At 45.0% G+C, this 25,931-nt stretch overlaps 2 protein-coding genes across 3 annotated transcripts; one reads left to right on the forward strand and one right to left on the reverse strand.

Moving 5' to 3' along the window:
• Positions 1 to 1,495: 1,495 nt before the first annotated feature.
• On the forward strand, positions 1,496 to 8,330 carry PPP1R14D (protein phosphatase 1 regulatory inhibitor subunit 14D). Its single transcript, XM_009947735.1, has 4 exons — positions 1,496 to 1,678; positions 5,860 to 5,955; positions 6,165 to 6,197; positions 8,262 to 8,330. The coding sequence occupies exons 1-4, from the start codon at positions 1,496 to 1,498 to the stop codon at positions 8,328 to 8,330; spliced, it is 381 nt and encodes a 126-aa protein (XP_009946037.1).
• Positions 8,331 to 13,676: 5,346 nt separating this feature from the next.
• On the reverse strand, positions 13,677 to 24,266 carry ZFYVE19 (zinc finger FYVE-type containing 19). Of its 2 annotated transcripts, none has more exons than XM_009947734.2 (11): positions 24,210 to 24,266; positions 23,513 to 23,634; positions 21,638 to 21,691; positions 20,966 to 21,126; positions 19,585 to 19,730; positions 18,606 to 18,720; positions 17,831 to 18,040; positions 17,623 to 17,702; positions 16,768 to 16,878; positions 15,322 to 15,464; positions 13,677 to 13,938 (listed from the first exon to the last, which is right to left on the reverse strand). In XM_009947734.2, the coding sequence occupies exons 1-11, from the start codon at positions 24,261 to 24,263 to the stop codon at positions 13,872 to 13,874; spliced, it is 1,263 nt and encodes a 420-aa protein (XP_009946036.1). In that variant the 5' UTR covers positions 24,264 to 24,266; the 3' UTR covers positions 13,677 to 13,871. The 2 variants fall into 2 exon arrangements, with proteins under 2 accessions (XP_009946036.1, XP_086319051.1); XM_086462925.1 differs by having other exon boundaries at positions 24,152 to 24,247.
• Between the last annotated feature and the right edge of the window lie 1,665 nt (positions 24,267 to 25,931).

Genomic DNA, 25,931 nt, shown 5'->3' on the forward strand with positions numbered 1-25,931 from the left:
AAGTTTCAGGACATTGTTTTGTGGAATTTTCCATCAGAAAAATCTTCTAATTTTTGCTCAAATTCATCATGAAAAGAAGGGCTGGAATGGCCCTGCCCAGTTTTCTATCACCCTGTGTACAAGTTGTTGCTGGCTGGCTGTACCACCATCCCTCTGGGCACAAGGATGTGGCTTTGGCAGGGGGACTGGATACCACTTCCAGAGGACACCAGCCCCCCTTCAGACTGCCCCATGCTGCCCAGCAGCAGCTATCAGTGGGAGAAGGGTTGACTACTCTTCCTTTGGTTTATCTAGCTCTTGGTCTCCAAACTGGAAGTACCTTGGCTGCCAGGAGCAGCAGAGACTTACTTGCTTTTTCCACATAAATCATGAGACTGGGGTTGTTGGATCTGCTTCATGATGGAGGGTCTCAGCTGGTTCATCCATTTGATAGGGCAGCTCCCTGGGCAGGTTGCCGGAGGGCTCTGGGAACAGATGAATAAAGGGATGTGATACAGTGTCTAGAGGGAACACAGGTGTCCCAGTGCCTTGGCACCCTATAAACACAGCCGGCCTGATTTCCCTTCCTCTGAACAGAGCTGCTTGCGCACATCCTGCTAAAATGGCATAGGGCAATAATGCTGCAGACCTTTAACCTGACTTCCAGTAAGAAAGAGATTGTAAATGAAGCAATGATAATATATAGTACAATAGCAGTTTATAATCTCAGAAGTGCCTTGCTCAAATGATCTTAAATTCAGGCCACCGGCATTTCTACAGAAATTTTTGAGAAAGCTGGAATAAATTTACAAATAGTAGAACAATGAAAAATGGGACTGCTGAGCCCAAGTTTGGCTTGCAGTGTCACTGACCTAGTATTCCCACTCTTGTAAGTGGATGTAGCCACCTGACTCCAGACCACTTCTCCTCATCTGTGCTGGGTCCAGTGCTTTCGCCACAAAACGCTAAATACACCATTTCAATGGGAGCTAAGCCCTGTAGCTGCAGACAAAGTAGTTTACAGAGGCTCCTGGCCCTTGAACACAGCAGGATTCAATGCATTATGTATGGATCAGCCCTCTGGAATTGCACATGCATGTAAGTTATGCCTGTAGGAAAACAGTAATTTAAAACCTCCTCCTTCCCCATCTCTTGGAGCTGACTTGTGTTAAATATTAACAAACTCGGTTCATCAATTCCCCGGTTCACTTGGCTTCTTTTAACAACAGATGTTATTACAACAACTCTTCTGCCTGCCTCCCTGCTCCTGTCAGCACAGCCAATGGTGAAACCCAAGAATCTGCTGCTGTAACTCTGCCTGCAGAGCCTGGCTGCTGCCCCAGCCGTATGGTCTCCCCCTCATCTCTCCCTGGGATCACCAACGCTGCAGCTTGTACTGTGAGCCACTAGTTGCAGCGAGGCCTTAGTTAAAGGAGACAGAGAAAAGGAGCAAGGGAGCCCACGGGAAGGTGAGTTCCTGCTGTCAGAGGAGGAGAAGGAGGAGGAAGCGGTGAGCATGGCCAGCAACTCCAGCGCGCTGTCCCGGGTGACTTTCCAGACACCAGAGAAACCTGGTGAGGAATCGTCACCAAGGAAACTGGGCAAGTTGACCATAAAGTACAACCGCAAAGACCTACAGCGCTGGCTAGACCTGGAGGAATGGATCAACACCCAGCTGCAGGAGCTGTACCAATGCCGGGTGAGTAGCTGGGGCAAATCAGCCCCTCACTCGTCAGGTGAATGGCACGAGAGGCCCTGTGTGCTGTGACTGAAGTTTGCTTGCTCTGCCTTACTGGAAATAGCTTCTCATCTTCAGTCTTCATTAGGTGTCTTATTGCCACCTGCTACAGCACTCTGTGTGACTGGTGCGCCTGCAGTCAGAGAAGCTTGCACCAGTATAAGCCAAGTAGCTTTAAACTGCCTGGTCTTGTACCTGCTGGGGGTGTGTGAGGGTGTAGCTATTACTCAGCACAAGTAGCAGAACCTAGAGAGATGTACAAACCCAGGATGCTGCTTGTTGGTGAGCTCCAAGTGGTGTCTAAGCTAGCTGGGTTAGAATTATCAGTGTATCCCTTGTTCCTTTTGGTCACAACAGTGTAGCTGTAGCTGCTGTTCAGGTGAGACACTCTGGATAATGCCATTTCTGTAGCTGCAGAGTCTGGACACGCTACTGGCAGAAGGGGAAGAAAGAAAAAAAAACCCAACATGCTCAAACAGAGACATCTTAAACCTTCATCTTCATAAATCCCCAAAGGTGTCTTCTTTGCCTGAGATTCCCTTTGCACTAAGGAACAATCCCTGCAAAATTCTTCCTGCCTATCTGAGAGCTGTCCCACTAAGACAGATCCAGGAGTACCAGTCTTTACTTGAGCTGTTGCAGGGTATGTGACATTTTTTTCTTCAGGATGGTGTGACATTTAAGTCTAGTTCCAGCACTGGCTGGGTACACTGAAATTTTAACCTGGAAGTATCACTTCTATTCATATTTTGTGCTTAGATGGATAGCATTTACACTGGGAGCTTTCAGAAGGGATAGTGCTTTTCCTTGTTTGACGTAATTCCTTTGGAGTATGCTACAGGAAAGTGTGAAAGGATTTCCCACATTGTACATGATGGTCTTAAACCCATTTAAATATCTTGACTAAGGGTTTTGCTTTTATCTGTAGGGCAATGGCTGATGCAGTAAGAGAACATAGCTTTCTTGACTCACAACCCAGTACGTGTTCAACAGAAGAAGTAGATGGGTTTAACAAATTGTGTAAAACAGCTTATTCATGTCCTGGATGAAGACAGAGTAAATGAACTGTCAAGCCCTTTCTGCCTTGTTTTCTGTATTTGCACCCCAGCACAGTGTTAAGCACATTTTTGAGATACAAGTTAAAAAGAGCTGATGATTGCTTAGTCTTCCACTCTGAGCATCAGCAGTTCCAAATTGCAATCAACAGTGGAAGTGGGCACGTTAGAACAGCCCAGGAAAGGCGATTTTTGTGCAATATGCCATGATGGTACAGAGAAGCTTTTGCCTGCCCAGGCTGGTTTTTTGAGCCTGAGAGCCATAGAACAATGTCAGCTCTGCAGCTGAAGAGCCAAATTTCAGGAACTGTCTCTGAGGCTGTCTTTATTATTGTTGTTGTTTATTAGTATTATCATCATAATTATTATAATCATTTTCTGTGTGAGCGTTTCCTATTCGAAATTTGTGGGAACATACCAGGTTCTCATGCCATGGTGGGAGAGAAAAATAGTTAATTTCTGGTTTAATTTCCTGCATATGCAAAGAACATGCAGTAGAAAACAAATATGGAGAAAAAAGGTCCTCCCTTCTGTCGCAAATGCATGGCTCCTCTGAAAATGAGTATATTACTGCTCCTGTTCTGTTAATTAACATTCTTAGAGTTACCAAACAATTTTATACCTTGTTTAGTAAAAATGACAAAGGATAAAAGCTCATAATCTCTTCAAGACTTAATAGTGAATTTCAAGCTGTTTTCTATAGTCTATAAAACTATAGTAATACATTCTCAGCTGTATCTTAGGATAATGCACTATGAAACATTATATAGTGTACGTAGGAGCAGATGTTACTGCTAGACCTAGTCAGGCAGACAAAATTCAGCATGTCTGAGAAGTGCTAGAGTGGTGGTCCTGGTGAGTGAAGGCTGTGCAAAAGGACAACGGCAGCGACAGTGTTGCTTGGAGCCATGCCTGCACTGGCATTTAAGGGACTGTCCCTGGGGTTCGTAGCTCAGTTCAGAGAGCCCTTAGCCTGACTGTTGAGATTTGCCAGAGATAAGCAAGGAGAACATCTTGCCCTTATTGCAGCTTTAAAGAGATGGTTTGAGGGGTTTTTTTTTTGAGACTGACAAGAAGCACTTGGTACTACCAGTACCATAATCCAAGATGAGGTTCCCTGAGTGCTACTCCTATTTGTCCAAGTCTACAGATGCACACTTGTAAAGGTGTCAGAAAAACAAGTCAGGTTCCATTATCACTTCTGGGTTTCTGAGAATGAGGATCTGTTTACTGTCATCAGAGTCGCTGCCCAAAGGGGATATTTTTTTCCCCACCACAAAATCCCAGCAGGCATGTGTGAGAAATCCAGCCATGCCCTTACAGGAATTGCCTTTGCTAGCACCTCTCCAGCACAACAGGTTTCCCAGCTTCCTGGTGTATTTGGGTCAATCTAAGAGATTTGCTACCAGGAACTACATAACACGATGCTGTGCCAGGTCAGAGACTGTTAATAGGGTACAACAGGGGGTTACATAGGGTCTTTTCAAATAAACAACACAAGTGGCACAGTAAATTACTTGTAATCACCCAGGCCTCCAGCAGGTCCTCCTGCTCTCCTCTGTGCACTGTGGCAAGACTATGCAGTTAGCCCTGCTAGTCTGGGCTTCTTTGGATCCATCCACTTCCATTGCATTGTCTCTTTGTCAGCTTCTTCTTTTGCTCCACCTCCCCTTGGCAGTGCAGTGTTCCTCAGTGTCTCCCAGAAACGTGTGTGACAGTTAGATTAAACAGCATTGCAGATTCAAATGCCAGCAAAGTTAGTTCAAACATCGCCTCCTGATACAGACAATCTGAATGCTCTGCTATTTACTGTCACGAGGCTTTTTGCAACAAAACTAAGACTCGGAAGACAATTTTGATTTTTCAGGATGATTCCCTGCATGTGGAAGCCAGAATACCATCCATACTAGGCGCAGAAAGCTGAAGGCAGTTCCTGCCCTGTCTCACCCTCCTGGCCTATTTAGCTTCTTAGCCAGAGACAAAGTCAGGCTGGATCAATACCTGTTGTCCAAACAGTCACATGAAAACTATTTATTTTAAGGAGAAATGCTGTGTCGGTCACAGTATAATGTATTCAATTCTGTTTTACTACATATTGTCAAGTCAGCTGCGTAACAAAGCTGGACAAAGGTTTTCTACTTCCTTTCTGGCTTGGTATCAGAGACTGCTCAGAACAAGTTTCTATTTTTCCTGTAAGTATTGTCTTTATTGTTTAATGTTTTACATACACATTCATAAATGTTACCCAGCGATCAAGTACTGTGCTGTTTACTCAGTATGCTTATTCTGCTGATGACTGTGTTAAAATATCACTAGTGTTGTGTTGTCAAAGATTCATTTTGCAAATACACTGGAAGCCACAGCCTGCTTTCCTTACAGTCTTGTAGAGACACGTGGAGCTAAACTGTGTCTGTAATCAAGTTTATGAGTGTTTCCAACTAACACCCCCATGCATTACAAGATTATTGCTCCAATCACCAAAGCCTGGGGTCTCTCTTACATTAAAGGAGACTTGACATCCCTCTCGTGTCTGTTAGAGAAAGCTGGCAAGATGCTGTTAGGCCTTTCAAAAGCATAATTGTTTTTCTCTCCATTATTGCAAAAAGCCTTAGTATAAATACCAACTATGTAAATGTATTTCGCCTAAAAGCCTAAAACCTCCTTGTATTAGTTGTACCTCTCTAAGATTAAGCCCACTGGATTTCCATTTAGTGAACGCTTCATAGATGGGGGTTGTCCAAGGCTCGCTTACATTGCATTGCAGTTGGCAATTGTAGTTGGATATTCTTGAAAGGGTCTTCCAATGATGAACGATCATCCCTGAGCAGTGGTATCAAGTGTTGAGGTGGGAAAAGATGAAGAATGTGCACATCAGTATGTGTGGCTGTAGCAGACACCACAGAGGGGCTGGAATCTGTGCCCTCTTTATAAGAACCTCCTTATTCTGAGATGATTTATATCTTTAGCAACTTTGTAGCATAGTTTTATTGTACTAGTTCCTTCTCAGCTGCTCAATTCTTTAAAGATGGCCTCTAGAGTTCTTAGAAGTTTGAAGGTTTGATAACTGTATTTTTTTTTGCTTTTTAGCTAAGAGAGGAAACAGAGGCAGCAGCTCCTGAGCCACAAATTGATCTTGAAGATCTCCTGGAGGTCCCTAATGAAGAACAGAAATTAAAACTACAGGTCAGATAGAAGGACTTGGTGACTTTAAGTTAGGGACTTCATAAAGAGAAGCAGTGGTGTGTGGGATACAGAATACATGCATACAGTGTTGCATGATGCTTCCCTGTGTCTTAGCCTGTTAAGTGCAGTAAGATTACATACCCTTTTTGTAGGGAGGGGAAAACAGGTCAACTTACAAAATACTAAAATCACTCCTCCTTGGTTTTTAGGAAATCCTCCATGAGTGCTCCAGCCCAACAGAGGTGAGTGAAGCACCATATATATATATATATACATATATATGTTATACTGTGCTGTAAGAGTGTGTCTTTGATGCTGCTTGGCCGGATAGCCAAGGTATTGCTGTGCCTAACATGACGCTGCAGATCTGTGTAATTCCCAATGGGAGGTGTTTGCCACTTTATCCTGCCGTGTTAGAAAAATACACGTAAATCTCCATGGGTGAGATGAAGGCAGAGCAGTGGAGCAAATAAGGAATTATGTTTTACAACCAAAGAAAGTTCATTCCATGTTTTAGACATCCTAAGCTGACCAGGCAGAGTTGCTATTTTGTCCTCAGGGAAGAAAAGCCATAGACAGTGATACAGCTTACGTAACCATCTTGCACGCTGTTAACTAAATGCATTTTTAGCTTAAACCACTCTAGTGTGAGGAGTGACAAGAATGCAGGATGGCCCTCAGATGGATTGGGCAGGTAATTGTTAAGCAGTGGCCACTTAAGTTAGTTTTACACATTTGCTTTCACATGTGAACTTTACAAGTACTGTTTTTGAGTCAGAGAGCTAAAGAAATCCCAGAAAGCTGTCACAATGTCCAAAGGAGTGGAGCCCAATACTTTGCACATAGTGCATGTGCCACATGGCAACTGCCTTCACTGCAGGGCATACCTGTGCAAAAAGGCATCCCCCATCACTGCTTCAGCCACATGCACTGCATGTGAACATTGTGTTTTGACATCATTCATCAGTCTCCACATCTTATCGAGCTTATGCAGCTGTACAATGATGAACATACAGAAAATGAGGTCGATGCATGACTATCATTGAAATTAAACTCAGCTGTAGCAATCATTACAGATAGTCTCCTGGCAGGATTCAGCAGACAAGGCTGGCAATAGTGAAATAGTTTTCAGAGTGTCTGAATTTCAGGTCTTAGGCAAGAACCCCACATTCCTAGAGACATAACTGGAAAGAGTTTGCTCTACTGATTCATGAGCCACGAAAGTGTCTTGCAGACAGCATGGTACTTGCTAACTACAAAGAGATACTGCTGCCCCATTGGCAAAAATATGTACTTTCACCCTGGTGATCTTGAATCCAGTCCACTTAGATCACAGCAGCCTGTTTGCAGAAAACACACAGAGGAAACAAACTGGGTTCCTCTGAAGGGACTGACTGAAAAGGTGTGTATGATCCTAGGCATTTACTTTCAGAGCACGCTATAGCAGGCAACCTCTGATCACCCAAGCGAGGAAGCTGGGCTTCCGCACAGCACAAATGTTAACAAGCTGTAATGCTTCCAGTGACCTTGCCTAATTACAAGGACATGTAGCTATCTGTTCAGGTGAAGAAAGGCTGCACACTCCTTCATGGTGATTTTACTTGTCATGCAGAGGGTCAAGTTTGCACTAGTCACATTGACATCTGCTTGGAATAACCAGATGGTCCAGTTTAGTTCATAGTCCCTGGCTGTGTCAGCAAAGTAGTAGGAGTTTATCTCCATTAATTGCTCATCTATCTGCTCTGCTTGTCCTCAACCCCTGCTCCAAGTTATCATTAGTCCTACGTGAGTTTTGCTGCACCTCTTCTCTGCCTGCCATTTCCTTGTAGAATTGGCACAGCTCCGAGATGGTTTGCAATCCACAACATGGAGCTTTACAGGTTCATCGAGAGGGACTGCTTGCTTTGCCCTATATTGGGAGGGCAGCAGGAGTGGGCAGGAGGTTATGGTGACAACAGGAAGCAGTGGAATCTAACAGAGGACAACAGTATCACGAGGTCATCTCAAGGTGGAAAAAGGAGGTATCTGAGTTGAAGAGGGGCAGGCTGGCTCCTGGGGAGACAGTAAACATGGCTGCTCCAGAGGGAGACAGGGGATGGGTAGTAGAGGGGCTTTTAGACGCTTCTGATCCATCAAAAGGTCTCCTTTCCTAAGCTAAAAGATAGGTTTGCTCAATACATGTCAGAATTCTGGTTTCTGCTCAACATGAAGGCAAATGTCGGAATAATGCAAATGCCATAGTACTCTTTGGGCTGGTGAGTACTGGAATTAACATGACATCCTTCTTCAACCAATTCTTATTGTAGGACTTCATTACGGAATTGCTTAGTCGATTGAAAGGTCTCCGGAGAGTCACCAGTCCTCAGAAGAAATGACCTTGCCCACATGGACATCCAGCTTTGGTCACAAGGAAACGTCTATCTTCCCCACAAAAACCAGGATCACCAGCATCCCTTCAGAGTATGTTTAGGACTTACTGTTATTGAGAAACATCACCAAATTTGTGAACTTTGTACCAGTGGTTTAAAGTCTCCACTCCTTCCAGATCTACGCATACAGAAGCGAGCTAGATTGTACATTTTCCTGATTCTTAAAGGGCATGTTAACCTGAGGAACAGGACAAGATGTCCTTCCTTTAGTTTCTTCTAGGAATTTCCATGCTGGCTGAGGAGCACTGAATACAATTCTAAGGAGCTCATCAAGACTTTTTTCTTTCCGTCCACTGCAAGGAAAACAAGGCATTGGTTATCACTCATTCATCAACATGGAAAATTACTTACTAGTAAGTTGCACCCTGTTTCAATCTGGCTGGGACCCAGCTGTGATCTTCTGCCTGTTACTGCTGCACCTGACTTTACAGCATTGTACGTGCTTAATAGGACTTAAAAAGTCTGTTGTTACTCATGAAGGTTGGACAGAAGATATACAGTAGGATGGAAGGAAAATGTTCAAGCGCACCTGGTCTGCTTAAGGGGAAGTTAGTGAAATAGCTGCTAAGGCTAGTGGAAGAGAGATTGGGTTTCCTTTTTGTGGAATTTAGGACTTAATGATTCAGAAGTGTCTTCTAAAGCAGCAAGGACTGGGAATGATTTTTCTCACAATTTAAAAAGATGTTGGAAAAATGCTTATTTTGTATATTAAAATAGAGAAAACCAGCCATGCACTGTTGCTTTTGCTCTCTTTTTAGACACTAAAGAAAAACTGAAGTGAAAAAATACCTCTCCTGATTTCCCAGCAGGGAGCATCTTGCAGCAAGTCCTGTGCAGACAGGTTAGTCTCACAAATGAGAAGTAGGACACATTGTCTTGCTGCACAAACTCTTCTGGCTACAACTAAAGTGTGGCTGGAAAAACAGAGAGGAAACTACATCCAGCCTTTCAGCAAGTCAGTAACTTGACATGTGGCTAGCAAGTAAGACAGCAAATGGAGGCTGATTTCTTAGGTAGAGCAGACTCTCACATTATGGCCTGCCCCTATGCTGTCATGCCTGCCACCAGAGATGAGTTGCTGAGTCACATCCAGAGGGGCTCCTCTGTACCAGTTTGCTCAAGGCTAGTGTTTGAGTACATATTTTGTCAGACAGGGACAGAAGAGGCCAAGTCTGGAACAAAAGGAACATGTAGGTTAGCTAACAAATGAGAACTCTTGGGCTGGACCAGCAGTACCTTAAATACATTACTCTTTCCATGTTTATCAGTAACAGGGTGATGTCTTAATAGTCCCTTTTGCTTCCCTCCTATTTTCCAGCAGAAGTGTCAGTGAACAAGCTGTGAGCTATGCACATCTCTGAAAGGACAAAATCCAAGCTGCAGTTAACAACTGTGATGTTAAGGGCTTGCTGTTCTTGTATGCAACAGCCTCCACAAAGTTAGCAAGCCATGCAGCTCATACCTTGTCCTAAGGCTGCTCTAAGAGGCTCTAAGCCTCACTCACTAGGCTGGAGAAATAGTCCTTCTTTATCAGGTCCATATAGATCTATGGTAGCCCTAGGGACATGCCATTTTTGGCTTAGTAAGGGGCTAAGAAGACATGCCTGCCCTCCTGAAGTCTCAACTTTGTAAGTAAAATAACAACAACGCAATTAAATCCAGAGCTGCACTGGTTGTAGATCTGGCATTGCTCATGGATTGACACCTGCTAAGACTCATGTATTACACCCCTTGAGAAAGGAAAGCAGCACACTGACAAAGAGCTCTGAGCACTGTTAAAACTAGGTTCAAACAGAAGTTCAGGTGGAAAATCTAGGTGGACAGGCCATGAGCTGAGTGGCCTAAAGTAGAGCTGTAATTAGCTGCAGTACAGTAGTGCATAGGAGTCCAGATTAATTACGTACCCTACCAGGTAGGCTTTGTATTATTCTGCTGAGCTGCAACAGCAGACCTGAAATGCCTCTCCTCTGGCTCAAGAGATTTTTTTTCTACCCTGGGCATTGTTCTGCATTCCCTCAATACTGAGTGACACAAAGAGAACTTTTGTCTATGCTTTAAGGCAGACATTGTCAAAAGGCAGAAAAAAAACAGGTTCTTGAAACTCTACTTGACAGAGGTTGTCTTTGTGCTTTTTCTGCAAGTAGTAGAAAAAGAGTAAGCTGCAGTTGCGCAGTTGGTTCTGACACATGAGGACATCACTACATGAGAGCGCTTCAAGAGCAGAGTGTGATCACAGCAAACAAAGCAAGATGTGGCCAGTGCTAGATGACTTCTTAGCTCACGGGTGCTGAAGAAAAAGCAACATAAGGCAATCGGAGCAACTTCTTTTTTGTTTAGTTTGTAATAGCAGTAAATTATACTTGATTTTATTTACTTTTTGGCTGTTCTCAGCTGAGACCATACAGATAGACTAAACTCAATTTTTAAATTTTTTTTTTTCTCCTTACAAACAGCTTCTAGTCAACTTCCTGTTTCTCAGCACCATCACTAGCATAAGGCTGTTTCTTTAAAGGAACTTTGCCCTCTTGATTATACCAAGGTAACTCAGAATATATGAAAGTTCACATGCTTTTCTAATTGAAGGTTTATGAAGGTGTATACAATACCCTTTACTGCAATTTTCCTTTAGTTATGATCAACACTTACTTATATGGCCTTTAAAAATACCCTGGCTGATACATTTGGACATATGACCATGTTACAACACTTAAGACCATGTGCACGCTCCTGAACCACAGCAAATGCAAGTTAATGCAGTTTAAGTAAGCTGAGACCTCTCTTTGTAAGCTAATCTGAGTTCAGTCTTGTGTTTTCACTATTTTGAATTCTTGTTGGGGTGGAGCCTACATTTGATAGTTCACATACAACATATGTTGAGAAGGAAAAAGAATCTTCTTGTGCCGTCATGGCAGGCTGTAAAGACAGAAGCAAAGCAGCCGATTCTTTCTTGAAGATACCAAGCTCTCTTCAGTTCTTGAATGGCTTTGACTGAAGTTGATCTGGCCTGTCAGGAACTGATTGTTTACCAGTATCTTTACTTGTTTACCACCACCTTTCCAAAGACAAAGACAGGGAGTAAGCAACACAGCTAAAAGTGCACTGCCCACTTAAAGGTCACGCAGCATTCCTCTTTCCCAATGACAGGTTCAGCTACGTTTGCAGACAGCTGATCTAGATACCCTTCTACATGAAGGTCACTGAGGCAACAGCTACAGTGGGAATGGCTTTTCAGGGGAAAGTGATTGGGCTGCCACTAAAATGCCCACTCACATGCAGAAAGCTCAGCAGCCACAAAAATGTCCATTAGTGGTACAGGGAAATCATTGGCATGTGTGCATAAGACTGAAGAGACTCTTCCACGTATGACTAAGTTCTATTTCAGGTATTGGGTTGGGTGCATTTCTGGATTCCTTGGGATGGCCCCACAGAAACCAAGCCAGGAAACTAAGTAAACTGCTTCTGGCTGTAACCTGCTCCTTTACTACTGATGTGAACAGGGCAGGGCTTACAAGACCCAGGCTGCCAAACTGCACGAGGAGCTCAAGGTTCGGTTGTGGCTGATGAAGCATGCAAAATGTTGCAAGTGGCGCACCAGCTCATAGGAAGATACTGAAAAACCAAACAAACAAAAAAGCAGCTGTAAAGTAAGAATAGAAGTGTCTGCTAACTGCTTGGAAAAGACACAGGCTGAAGGCCAAATGTGTGGATCAGTCTTAGAAGAGATATAAGAACAGGTATTTGCATCTTTTCCTGTGCATGCAAAACACAAAGGACTTAACCTAAGACAGAAACAGTCTGTCTTGCTATCAGACTAATTATCCATGACAAATAGCAATGAAAAAGTGTCATTCCTACAGTAACACAAAGCGAGAACAGCATTTTGGTTTAAGACTACAGCTCCTCAGGGCAGTAACTCTCCACTTAAATTTTGTGTAACACAAGGCTCATTGTGAGCTCTCATGTCAGAACAACTCAAGTAGTTTTCCTATCTACCTGTCCCAAAGAGACAGGCACTGGTGAAGCAAGGACTGCCAGGTGAAAGAAGATCCCCCATGAGAGTCAGGTTTTCCCACCCCTTCCTAACAAAGGGTTTTGATGGCACTGCTGGATACACTTGCAATTTTTAGTGTGTTAACCTTCAATATTACTATTCTACATTGTCTGACACAGGTTTCTGTTGGCTGATCCAGTCCAGCATGTTAGCACAAAAATCATCTTCAGCAGTAGTTTAATTTATTTGCAGGGGTGGCTGAGGTGCAAGCAAATGCTTTCGTCAACTCACCTACAGAGGCAGTGACCTTAAGCGCAAGGGCAGGGCAGACAGCTGGGAGTGGCAGTGTCAAACCGGACAGGCAAGATTCACTGGAAACTCCCTGTCAAAGGCAAATCCTTCATTTTTTTGCCATTGGAACCTGTCAGCCTTAGAGAGCTGTCTTGGAAGTCACATTATAGTCCTGGGAAAAGCTCATCTTGATGGGATACTAGAGACAATTTAGGGTGAGTTTAGTTGGGTATTTGAAGCAGTTATGGGTGCTATAGTTGCTGGCAAGTACCGCTTGCATCTGGACTGTCTCCAGGGAGAGGTATCAGCATATTAAACTGAGCTTCTCTCATAGCCAGATAAAGAGCATCACACAGGTAACATCTTTATCCTAGCAGGGGATCAAATAATAAACAAAGCCAAACCCCTGCTTTCAGACTAACAGACAACTCTTCGAGACTGCCATGCTGCTCTTACAGACCACATGGAACCTCAGCACAGCCGCTGCAGATCACAGCATTGTGCATCAGTAGCAGATTACCTTTACAAGGCATCCTTCATTTCCAGTATGTGAGCAATACTGCCTATCAAGGCATAGCAGCCCCTGCACCTTTTCCAGCCACACCACAGAAACATTTTTGATGATTTCATGATCCTTCATTTCTTTCCCTAAGCCACTTGACATTAGGACTAAGATACCATTACAAGAGGGAAACACTCTGTAAAGGGCTATCAGGCATTTCCAGGAGAGACTTTAACCACAGGCCTCCATAAATAGTTTTTATTATGCTTTGGAAGTTCTCATCACACAGGTGATCATGACATAGACAGTCTTGTTAGTGCAAGGTGCTTTGCTGCCTGTTTGAACCAGTGTATCTGCTGTTAGCAAAAGCGGGAAGTTACTGATCAGCCAGTCAGTACTGCCTTAAACACACAGCTTTACTGCTATTCACGTTGCCTTACCATCTGTATTGATAGACTCATATCCACCTCCTCATATCAAGTCCTCATTTATCCCCAAGCATGCACAGCAAACTCTGCACTTCTCTGGTTGTATTTGTGAGGACAAAGTCACATGCTTTCCAAGCCTCTCTTAGATTACAGCACATCCTTTAACTGTCCAAAACATCACCCATTTTGGCTGCAAATCCACTTGGACTCTTCCCATCTGGCCAACTCCTCTCTTTTCCCATCTCCTTCTCTGCCCATGAAGAGCATGATCACTTCTACTTGCAAGGAAGATGATAGCGGGAGATGTGGTGGTCCTTCAGGTCAAACTCATCGTGGCCTTCCCTGAAAAGCAAACACAAAGTGCATTCAGAAGTAAATACCCAGGCAGGGAACATACCCTTAGCCACTGCACAAGATGTCTCTCAGCAACCCTTAACTAGAAACCTATCCCAAGGGTTAGCTGTGAGGACCTGACAGAGCCACATGGACTGACTATTTAAGATATTTTTTTGTACAGAAACCTCTGAGTTGTTTTGTGGAAAGGTCTGCTCATCTTTGCCTGTTGGAATGGAAAATGACAGTAAGTCTCTCTGTCTCTCCCTCTTTGAGAGATTCATGTAACTGGTGGCTCATTTTCAGCACCATGTCTGATTCCCAGGCACATTAGCAACTCCTAACAACAGTCAAAATGAAAAATAACTGTTGTGACTAAAATGCAGTGTATTGGCAGCTGTCTTAACCGTGCTCAGAAGCAGGCAGTGTTAAGTAAGACACAAACTTCCATCTGCAGCATACAACTCACACACTCACCTGCCAGACTGATGCTTCTGCTTTTACTGATGTTTGCTGTCTGACACTTGTTTGGTTGGTTTGGTTTTAATCACCTAATACTGCCAGTCATATGTTTTCTTACCATTTCCATATGTTCTCCCCCACTCCATTTCCATCTCTTTACAAAAAGATTTGCAGGAAATTAGAGAACATAAACAAAAACATCTCTTACTGTCCTAACCAGATTCTTAGCATCCTGCTGTCTAAATGTCATGCAGCACTAATCTGAGAACCCAGCCAGCTACCCAATACTTTTAAGGCATGAAAAAGAGAAGCCACACAAGCTGTGAGGAACAGCTTTGTATTCAAAGGAATTAACCCTCCAGATCTGACATGCAACTTTTTAGTCAAAAATCAAGCTAAATGTTTAAGAACCAAGACTATAGCTGCTGCAAGGCCTGACTGATGCATACATATTTCATATAAGATTTTTCAACAATGATTTTTGTTTATATGGTTTAAGACTGCAGACTTTCAACCTAAGAAAAGCCTCTGGAATTTATACTATCTGATCTCCCCTCCTATGAGAATCCAGCCCAGATCATCCATCAACATCATTAACAAGCCATAGGAGTTGCTGAACAATGGTCTTGCTTATACCATCCCACGCAATGCAGCACATCATCTGCTCCAGAAAACACTCAGACAATGTGCCCAAACACACACTGGAGCAGTACAGATAGAACATTTCTGCCTAGGACTTGTTTAGTCCCTGAAACCTGGGATAACTGCTGATTGCACAAAGTATTTCCATAACTAGCATTCAGTTCAGATCTGGCTTCCTCAATTCTTTCCTCCTGAGGCCTGCTTTTCTGCCCAACAGGAAGAACAAACAAAAGCAGCCAAGCTTACCCGTGACCCACCTCTCAGACCAAGAGGAATTGTGAGACTTACTGAAAACACCGCTGGCAGTAGAGGTCCCCATCGCAGCCATGGCAGCGCAAAGTGGCATCTTCATTGCAGATACAGCACCAGGGTAACTCGTTCTCATCACTGTCATCTGCCCTGGCAAGAGCTGTGGTGGTTGGAGTCTGGCTCTAATTCACAAAGAAAACAGAGACACAGAATTCAAACCCAAATGGCATGATGGCCACAATGACATGTCACATGGCCCATAGTTCTCTCTCTGTTGATCCTAAGTCTGTCAGATGAACTTGCCCAGACCCCAAGGATAGGCTCCATACATAACTAGATTGTCTGCAGCAATATACACCGTCATTGTCCGTACTGTGTTAAGGGCCTGAAGCCCAGATCTTCTGGCAGGCACCACAGCAACACCAAGTGACAGACAACCCCTGCTGCAAAAGCAAGTGGTCAAGCAGTTTTGCTGAAAGCAGTTATGTGGGAAGGGAAAGCAGTGGGGAGGTGTGGGGGGTGTGTTTTCTCCCTGTTATAGAAAGAAAACTGGGGGACAAAGGAAGTGATTTGTCAAAAGGTCCCTACTATTGATTTGCACCTGAGATTGGGCTGAAAAGATCTTCTGAAAACATAATCTAAAATCTATCCATAAGGCCATCTATTGTCTCCTTCTGCTTTACAGGGAACTTTTGTGGAACTGAACAGCCCTACACACACTGGGACACAGTGCCTGGACGCTGGCAAAGACAGCTTCCTAACACAACATCAGTAAGATGGCACTATCTTTTACATCAGTAATCTCAGAAGTGCAAGGTGGCGTACCTACGAGATGGACGTTTTCAATAATGCTTACAATTAAATCATTTTTTCCACTGGGGACAGGCCTGTCAGGTGTCTGAGTCACAGGTTCATTTCATTCTTGTAATATACATTACAGAAGGTGTATATATTTCCATAATAGGCTGGAATCCATTCTGAGCACAGGATATCTTGTTACTAATTCCTTCCTCTGATGTTCTATGAGAACACAGACAGTCGGTTACTATCTAAACATTCTATTCTGCACATGCTGAAAGCACTAGCAAACCTCCCACTTACCCTGGTTCAGGCTGTATAGTACCAGACCATGGCCTTCTTGGTCTAATTATATTGGCGAATTAAAAATCCTTTCTCTAATAGCCATCTTGCGAGGTCTATGCTAACTTCTCTGAGTTTAGAGGACACCAGCCCATTCAGCAGAAAGCCAGCCTGAAAGGAATTGTATTCCAGGGAGCAATTCCTTTTAAAAGTACAATGATGACTCACAGCTGTGCTCAGGGCTGGTCAGCCTTGCAGAAGCCACTCAGTTTGTCTGCTCTGGAGAAGCTGGTTTGGGTTTTTTTCTGCATCAAGCCTAGGATACAGCAAGCTTTTGTTGCAGAACTGTACTCTCCTGAGACCCTGGAACATGTAATTTCAAGAGACACTGATCAGCTCACTGACCTTTTGTTTTGCTTTCTTATGCAGGTTTTGTTGTGAGGGTCCTGGTTGGGTGGTCTGATCTGGAGGAATGTTGAATCCACTTGCTTCATCCAGGGCTGCTTCCTCTGTGAGCTGGTAACAACAGAAAGCAAGAAGCCTCTTGTTTCAAACACAGTTGAAGGCTCATTCTAGGCTCTAAGTCTCCTGCCCTCCTCTGTGCTCTCCTGCCCTTCTCTGTGCTCTCATGCAGTAACAGGAGATGACAAGCCTGAAGACATCTGGTGTTGTCCAGACATATGTGAACTTGCTCTATCTGCACTCTGAACACTGTGTACATTGCGAACAGTCAGTGTAGCAGCAGGGGCCTTCATCTAACACACACTGCCTTGCAGTGCAGCTATCAGCAGACTCTCAACATCATGCTAATCAAGCACACGTGGTCTGTAATCAGGCAGAAACTAATGCACAAAATGCTCGTGTCTGCCAGCAAGACAATTCATAGACATTTTAGAGAGAAATCTAGCCATAAGCTGCACTAAACAGCACATATCTCATCACCCATGTTCTAGCTGGGTGGGGGAGAAGATGAAACAAGAAGTAAGAAAGTACCAGCAGAGTGGGGTTAGAGACAAGACACACACCACAAGAGACGCTAAGCATAAATGAGAAAGACAGTGTGACAGACTAGAAGTAATGCTGTCAATCACCTGTAGCTGAACGGCTCTTGAGAGCTAGTATTGGAAAAGCATTAGGAGGGGAAGGAGTGAAACTCTGTCCAGGAACAGAAAACCCATCCTTTCCAAGCTTGCCAGGTTAACATACACACCAGGAATAACTGAGAGGAAGCTAAACAAGGCCACAGGTAACACTTCTGACCTGTTTCAGCACTCTGCAAATGGTTTCCTCCTCAGCCACTTCCTCATCACTGTCAGGGAGTTTATAGGTTTCCAGTGTAACTGCAGGAGTAAGAGACAAGAGACTGTAACCCACACCTGCCTCAAACTTTGTGCCCACTTAGGTGCCAAAGACAATCCTTTGTGGAGTGAGACGGTTTTGGCATTCTGGCTCTGGGTCTGCTACCCACCTTTCTCTGGGTCCTCGCCTCTAAGTGCTGCCAGTCTCTTGGCAACTTGTAGGATCTTTTCCTGCCTAGTGTTCTCTTCTCGCAGCTCAGCAGCAGCTTCTGCCAGAAGTTTATTCTTCTCTTCCTCTAGCTGTTTTGGGTGCAGATTTGCAGGGCAAACACAATCTTCAGTTTCCCGACTGAGATCATTCAAACTTGGGCTACTAACCGCTGCAAACAGCAGACACACAGAACATGCTGGTGACTCAGCAGCAATGTTCCTTGGGCACAGACAACACAGCTGAAGCAATGGTATGAGAGCAGCTTGCTGCTCTCCATTAATCTGGGTAATAATGGGAGAAGGCATGCCACAGTAGGATCCGCACTATACCTGAAGAAAAGAAAGTGAGCTAATCTCTGTTTTACAGTGAGATTACATAGAAAGCACCACAGCTAAGAAGATAATGGTATCCCAGATTCCGATGTTTTGTAACAGAGCACAGGGGTGTTGGGAGTAGCAACAGCTCCTCCCCAGGGAAGGGTCACCTTAAAGAAAGAGAGAGGAGCAATCTGAATAAGACAACCCAGAGAAGAAGGAACCATCTCCAGGTTGACAATGAGACCCAGTATGGAGCTGGATGGCTGCTCTTGGTCAATTTGGGAGTCATAAGGGGGACATAAGAACAAACTGGACACTCAGCTCACCTGTACGCTAGATAGGGAGGCAATACTCCCTTCTTACTATAGCACATACATTATTAGATAGAAACAGGTCTTTGGAAGCCAAAATAGATACCTTGAGGCTGGACTCTTGGTCTGTAATGCTCATCAATGGCAACTTCCTCAGACAGCTGAGTTAACAGGTCATCTGTCTGCTGGACCAGACTTCTGGTATCAGGAGGTTGGTGTACCTAAGAAAAAAGGAGGGCATGGGAAAAGGCAAATGAGAGGAAAGTGGCATAATCAATCAAAGGAAAAGTTTGGTAATCAAAATCACCCTAGGTGGGAGCAGTATAAAAAGATGCATGCACTGATCTTGAGAGTCTCAGCTTACAGTTATCTGGTGTAAGGCTTTCAGGGCTTCATTCTCAGGGGTGCTAAATGCGCACAACTCTAAAAGCAGTCACCCAAACAAACTGGTGCTGAATGTATAGGAGTATATGCTGCTGGGTCCCAACCCCAGCCCTGCCACTACCTCAAATGGAAATAAAGTGCCATTCTCAACAGTGCTGGGTGTGCAGCCCTGCTGAAAAAGGAGCATGAGGAAACGATTTCTCAGGGACAAGGTAATTCATATAGACTTTGAAGGGATATATCCAACTCATTCCTCTGCAATCTCAGACTAACTACTCTGTGCTTCCATTTCTGAAATAATTAACAGGATTTTGCCCAGCTGTGACGCAGTAACAACTACAAGATACAATTAGAAGGCAGGGCTGAGAAGCCCCAAACACGGACAAATAGCTCTGAAAAAAATATCAGACCACTTAGGTATACAAATGGGTTGAGTGGAAAAAAACTTTGCATCTATCTTTAAAAATAAACACATGACCAACATCTGGCATAAAGGAACGTACTGCATTCAAACTGAAGCAGTGAACTGGTGAAGGCTGGCCATTTGCTTCTGGAGAAATGACACAAACAGGAAACAGATTTCTGAACGGAGCCACTGGGACACAAAAAAGCTGAAGAAGGAAGAAGGGCTAACATGCTGGGACACCAGTTACTGTGTCAACTCAGAATACACTGCTGGCTAAAGAGCTGAGGAAGCTTACAGGTCTGGGAGCCTGGGAAGGAGGATCTCTCCCCTGCAGGACAGCAAATCGCTCCTCCATTTCTTGTGTGGATGGAACAGGTCCCCAGCAGTCCTCCTTTAGGGCAGCCAGCCTAGCTTCGATCTCAGCCTGCGTAGGAATGGACTCTGCAATTCAGAATAACCCAAGGGAGGAGATTACTCTGTTATTGAAAACAAAAGTCTTCAATTTTTTTTTTTTCCTTAAAATTGTATTTCTTTCTGGAATCTGACTCTGAACACCTGAGCAAAAACATCCCTCAGCCCCTGACATGAATGAGGGGTTATACTGCAGTGACTCAGAGACTACCCTAACACTAACTGCTACCCTTTTCTTCAGAGTCCTTGCATCCTTCACAGTTTATCTCCTAGCCATAAGGTGAGTATTAGGGTAATGTCATTTGGCAATCAGCTTACTCGGGATACTAGTGACAGGCAGAGAAATAAGTGTCATTTAGGCAGTACAGTCCATTGCTCCCACATCTCTTAACATAATCCTAGGTGTATCAGACTGAAACCCTCCCCCGCCACATAACAGAATGAGAGGAAATGACCTCACGTTGTGCCACAGGAGGTTTAGATTGGATATTAGGAAAAAATTCTTCACTGAAAGGGTAATCAAGCATTGGAACAGGCTGCCCAGAGAAGTGGTGGAGTCACCATCCTTGGAGGTATTTAAAAGATGTGTAGATGTGGCACTCAAGGACATGGTTTTAGTAGTGGACTTGGCTGTCCTAGGTTAACGCTTGGATTTGATGATCTTAAAGGTCTTTTACAACCTAAATGATTCTATGATAATCAGGTAACCACTTCACAGACTGTTCTTTCCTTTTAGAGATCACATATTTTTAAAATAGTTTATTCTCCCACAGGCACCACAAGGCTATCCCAGAACCTGGCAGCTGTGGACTGACATGAAGTCCTTTCTCTCCTCTGTGAAGCAAGGCTGCCCAGAACATAATCTCCCACTGTTATTGCTCAGGACAATGACCCACAGGAAACCTTCTGCAAAACAGTTTGGCCAAAGACCCTCATTTCATTCTGCCTCTATCGGGCTTGACACTTTTACCCCAAACAATGGAAAACGAGAACATGATTTTACAGGTAAGATACTGCCCCAAAACTGAGAAGCAGTTTCAAGGGAAACCTCAAGAAGCAAAAAGAAACCAGAATATTAATCTAAAATCATTGCAGAACCTGGCCACTGTGGCAGCAGGACATGGATGCTCTGTGCAATTTTAATCCTTCAGTTCCCTAAAAAGGCAGCCTTTGAAAGCCCAGCACTCCCCTCTCCCTCCAGGTTCCATGTTTCCCAAATAGCAGTGTTCCCACCCAAGGCATCTCAGGTATCCTCCAAAACTCACTTGGTTTCCTTTCCTCCCTGAGCCTCTCCAGTCTCACTGCAATAGCTCTATCCTCTTTTGAGAGCCCCTGGTATCTGGAGCCTGCTTGACCTGGTGGTTTTGCAGCTGCCTTCTGTTGTTCTTTCAGCTGGTTTTGCTTAGCCTCAAAAGCTGCTACACGCCTGTGACAGATGGAAAAAAGACATGACAATTGAGAACAGGGGTTTAAACCCTGAGATATGAAAACATCCTCTGTGAACCCAACAGGCTACTTGAAGAACATCAGTTTAGAACAGAACAGAAACCACTGCTTCCTTTACCAGGCTTTCCCATACTGGCAGAATGAGGTACTCGCAAGAGTAAGGAAAACCTTAGCTCATAGGAGCAGCACACCTGGCACCATCTCCAAGAAGACAAGGAACATTTCACCACCAGGTTCCTGTTTCCAAGCCAACCCTGATCAGTCACAGATAAAGGCAGGTGGCTGCTCAGGAGTCTATTCAAAAGAGCACACAGCCCAACCTCTCAAACAAACAAATGAGAAACCAAACAATAAAACAAAAGCCCCATCTAATTCTGAACAAGCAAATAGCCATATCACAACCCCCATTTCTGCTGGTCTCTATAGGGGAAGAGAAGTGAGGGCCTGAAAGGCTACTCTGCAGCAGAAACTGATGGGCAAGCACAACTCACTTTTTGTAGTTTTCTGGCGGTGACCATTTCGCAGAACTGCTCTGAGATCCCTCTCTGGAAGACAAAACCAACAATTTCTCTGAACTTAAGACACCAGCAACTCTTCAATCATCTAGTCTCTCAACTCTAGAGAAATCAGTATACGTTTCTCAACCTCCTGGTACAGTCCCTTTCATAACCTCGTTAATATGGAGAGTGATCAGCTTATGGAAGGGATTAAGATAATATAGCTGCCTGGGACAGCAGAGGACTTCATTTCTCATCCTTTGGTCCAGTTGTTTTGCATCTGGACAAACTGGGATTTAACAGGGTCACCAGTGATCCAAAGGAGGTGGGGCTGAAATACCCTTGCCTCCCACAGCCTGCACCTCCCAGTGCACAGAGCAGATAGAGAGTAATTAGGTAGGACTCCCAGTGTAATTAGCTTCCATTCAGCAGAACACTGAAAGGAGCTGTAGCATCCAACAAACACAGAATTACATAACGCACAAGCTAAACAAAATGTTACAAAAATTATTATGTAACCACCATTATCATAACGACATCTTCCAGCACACTTGGACACTACACACCACAAACACATATTGTGTAACTGTCTTCTACGTTCTATATTCAGGTTGAGCTGCTAAACTCTACACTTATGTAAGATAGTTAGTATATTTTATTCATTCTTAGAAGTCACAGCTACAAACACAACTGCGCTGTGCTCAGGCCTGTATAGTAACGACTGAAGGCAACATGGTTGGACTGCTTTCCAGTTCTAAGGTTTCAGTTCTGAGAGCTATTGCATGAAGAACAACAAGTTCAGCTTACAAAGCTGCAGCCTCCGTGTATTATCTACCTGTTATCCAATCAGGGAGGATTTTTTCCTGCTGCAACTCTACAGTACTGATATTAAAAAGATGAGGAAAAAAAAACAAACACAAAAGAAACACGGAGAAAGGCTGCCCTGATTTCTTAATGGCTTTGGAATTGCAAAGGGAAGTCAGAAAATGTCAGATCTGAAAGACTGAATACTGTATTTCCACCATCAATAGCTCACACTGTTTTCATGATCCAGTGCTTCTGAAATGAAGTCCTCTGCTAATGAGAGGCTCTTCTCCTTTAGACACCTGCAGAGCCAGAAAATTCTCCACTCACTGGTGAAAATTCCTTGCTATAAGGAGACAAGTGGGGAAGAGAGGTAAGAGAAATGCAAGAGGAGGGAGAACACAGAAGAATTGGTTGAGAGAGGGGTTCTGGTGTGCTCTTGTGTTATTTGTTCACATGTATAACTCATACTGCTACTGTATTACATTTTTGTTTGTTTGTTTTCAACAGGTAATTTACATGTTATGTTTACAAATTTTTTTTTTGTTTTAAAAGCAAACCCATTTTATGCTACAGAATTTTAAGTCTTCAGGCTACAGGTAGAAGAGACTCCTCAGCAATGAGGATTTGTGTCACTGTTTGCTCACAGAGGTAATAACACTTTGAACATCTTATTGTCAGGCCGTTCAACTACTACATGTCTGAAAAGACTGCCAGTGCTTTCAAAGGGGTGTATATTTCTGGGCAAAACCATGGTGGGGCTTAACCTGGTCTCGTCTAGCTAAGATATCCACAGGCATTCAGCACCCACCCAAGAAGATTTAAACCTGGTTCTTTCAGACTACTCTGTTGCCACAGAGAACAGCCTCACAAATCCTAATTCCTATCTTTGGACTGCATAGCAGTTCAGTAACGGCCTGGCTTGAAACTCCAGGGTACAGACAATGTGAATGCCCACGTGAAAGGCACAGCTCTCACGCAGAAATCTGCAACAAAATATTGGGATGCAAAACAAAGAAACAAAGCAGGATGCTGTCTTTGCATGAAGAAACACTCCCATCTTACCCAGTTAGTTTTCCGTGACACTGCTTGCACACCTTCTGCTGATTACTTCCACAGCAGGGAACAACAGCCCTGAAGCTAAGGCAGCCTGAGCAGAAAGACCGTCCGCAGTTTCTGCATCCACACTGCAGAGATACAAGAGAGGGGCAGGACAGGGCTTTGTCACCTGGTCACCATACACACCCCATTGCCCTGGCTGGCCGTGTGCAGCAACAAGGCCCATGCCAAGGTGCACTAAAAAATAACGCTGGGGTTATACTGATTTTTTAAGAGAACTGTATCAGAAGCTGCTGCTGCTGCAGATACGGAAACTCTTGAGAGCCTTTGAGCACCAGTACATAACTCCCGCTGGAAGCAGAGACATCAGTTCATTACATAGTATAATAAAGCGTGTGTGCAGGAATTCTCCAAGGCAGTGACTGAATATTGGATTAGAGGGATGACAGTCCATGACGACTTTTTTCTTACCCCCCCCCCCCCCCCCCCCGTCTGCACTAATCACCCGTATTTAAAGACATATTGAAACGAGGCACCACGACAGCTCAGTAAGGAAACAAGGACAACACCACTACAATGCTGGTCGGGCAGCCTGTCCCGACGCCAGGCGAGGGCAGTTCCCCTCTTCCCCTCTCAGACCCTCGCACTGCGGGGGAGGCACCCGCGAGCCCGGCCGGTCCTGACCCCCCTCAGCCGGACTTGCCTCTTTCTTGAAGACAGAGAACTTGGACGCACACCCATAGCACCGGCTATCCATGGCACTACCGGAGGCGCGGCCGCCGCCCGGGCCGGACGCGGCCCGGCGCTCAGGCACCGCGCTGCGCCCCCGCTATGCCAACCTCCATAGTTTCCCTCCCGCCCCCGAGGTCCTTTAATGCCGCAGACCCAAAGCGAGGCAGCGAGCCGGGGCACTCAGTAACGGCGAGGCCGAGACACCGCCCTCCCGCCCCTCACACACCGGGCTGGCGCCGCACGGCCCCGCCCCGGCGTGGCGCACAGCCCGACGGGAGTTGTAGTCCTTCGAGCCGCATTCCCCGCCTCTAACCGCCGGGCGGTCCTCAGGGGGTAAACTACATTGCCCAGGGCTTCGCAGGGCCTCGGCGCCGGGTCTGCCGGAAGCCGAAAACATCCTGTTCTGCCGCGCTATGCATTGTGGTACGTGTAGTTGGGTGCCGCCGTCGCACCCTGTCCGTAGCGAGACACGGGGCTGTCGGGGGCCGGGAGGACTCCATTTCCCGGCAGGCAGCGCGGCGGGAGGGCCGGGGAGCCCAGCGGCGGCGGGGCTGGGGTGAGCGTCAGCCTCTGGTCGATGGCGGCGGACTGCTTGGCCCCGTACGCCCTGCGGTCGGTCGGGGAGGAGGGGGGCCCGGCAGCGCCTCCTCCCTGCACCCCTCCCCCCCCAGGAGGGCACACAGAGCAGCCGACCCGACGCCATGGGGTGGGCGCCACCTCAGCCTACCTACCCCTTAGGGGCCCCCTCGCCCCGGCCTCGGTCTCATTCTCGGGTGTTCGCTGCTGCCGCAGCAATGAAAGTCACGGTCACTTGTGAAGTGGGAGAGGGGGGCCGGCAGGCTGGCTGCTGCACTGGTTTCGCGTAGTTAAGCAATGGCTTACAACGGTCTCAGTACAGCGTCGCTGCCTCGTACGGCGACGTGCCATGCACCCAGTACAGCAGACGTGGTTAGCTGGGTGTTGCATTTCTGCCAGTTAGCTGTAATTGGGTCCAAAGAAAAGTGTATTCTCTAATACTGACAGGGCTGCGCTCAAGTTCCTCTGTTTTTTTGTCTTAAACCTGTGGTGAGATCCTGGTTCAGCAGAGCATGAAGTCAGCTGAACTGCAAAACTCCAGTTATCCCCAGCCCGTCCTTCTGCCAGTGCTGGTTTGCCTTCAGAGTTGACTGCCCTACAGTGTTTGTAAAAAAAAGTTCCTCAGTGTAATTCTTGGTACCGTTTTTTCCCATGAGTCATCTTGTTAACCATATGGGTTTGCAATTACATTTTGCATTCTTTCCACGTTAATTGATAAGTCCACGCTGTAAAGACCTACACTGATCTATTCAAGGAAGTAAGACTCATAATATCTGAACTAAGCTAGATTTAAAGGAAAAAAAAAAAAAAAAAAAGGGTTCCCCTCTCAAGCTTTCGGTCTTTTTTTAATGGTAAAGAACATTAGAGACACATCTGTAGAAAACTTGGAAGCTAAACTTTTTACCTGTCCAGCAACTGTATTAGAGGCCACCTGGAAATTCCAGGTACTGTGTAGGCATAAAACTGGGAATCGAGACAAATATAAAACAGAATTTACTGAAATAAAAGACTTCGTTTGATGTTGTCTTTGCTATTGACCTGGCCAGTGGGAAAAGAGGAAAAGGAAATTTTAATCTGAATGTTCTAGTGCAACCTGCTGACTGGCAGGTGGAATTTG

Source organism: Leptosomus discolor, chromosome 3 (genome assembly GCF_034619465.1).
Source record: "Leptosomus discolor isolate bLepDis1 chromosome 3, bLepDis1.hap2, whole genome shotgun sequence".
Classification (NCBI taxonomy): Eukaryota; Metazoa; Chordata; class Aves; order Leptosomiformes; family Leptosomidae; genus Leptosomus; species Leptosomus discolor.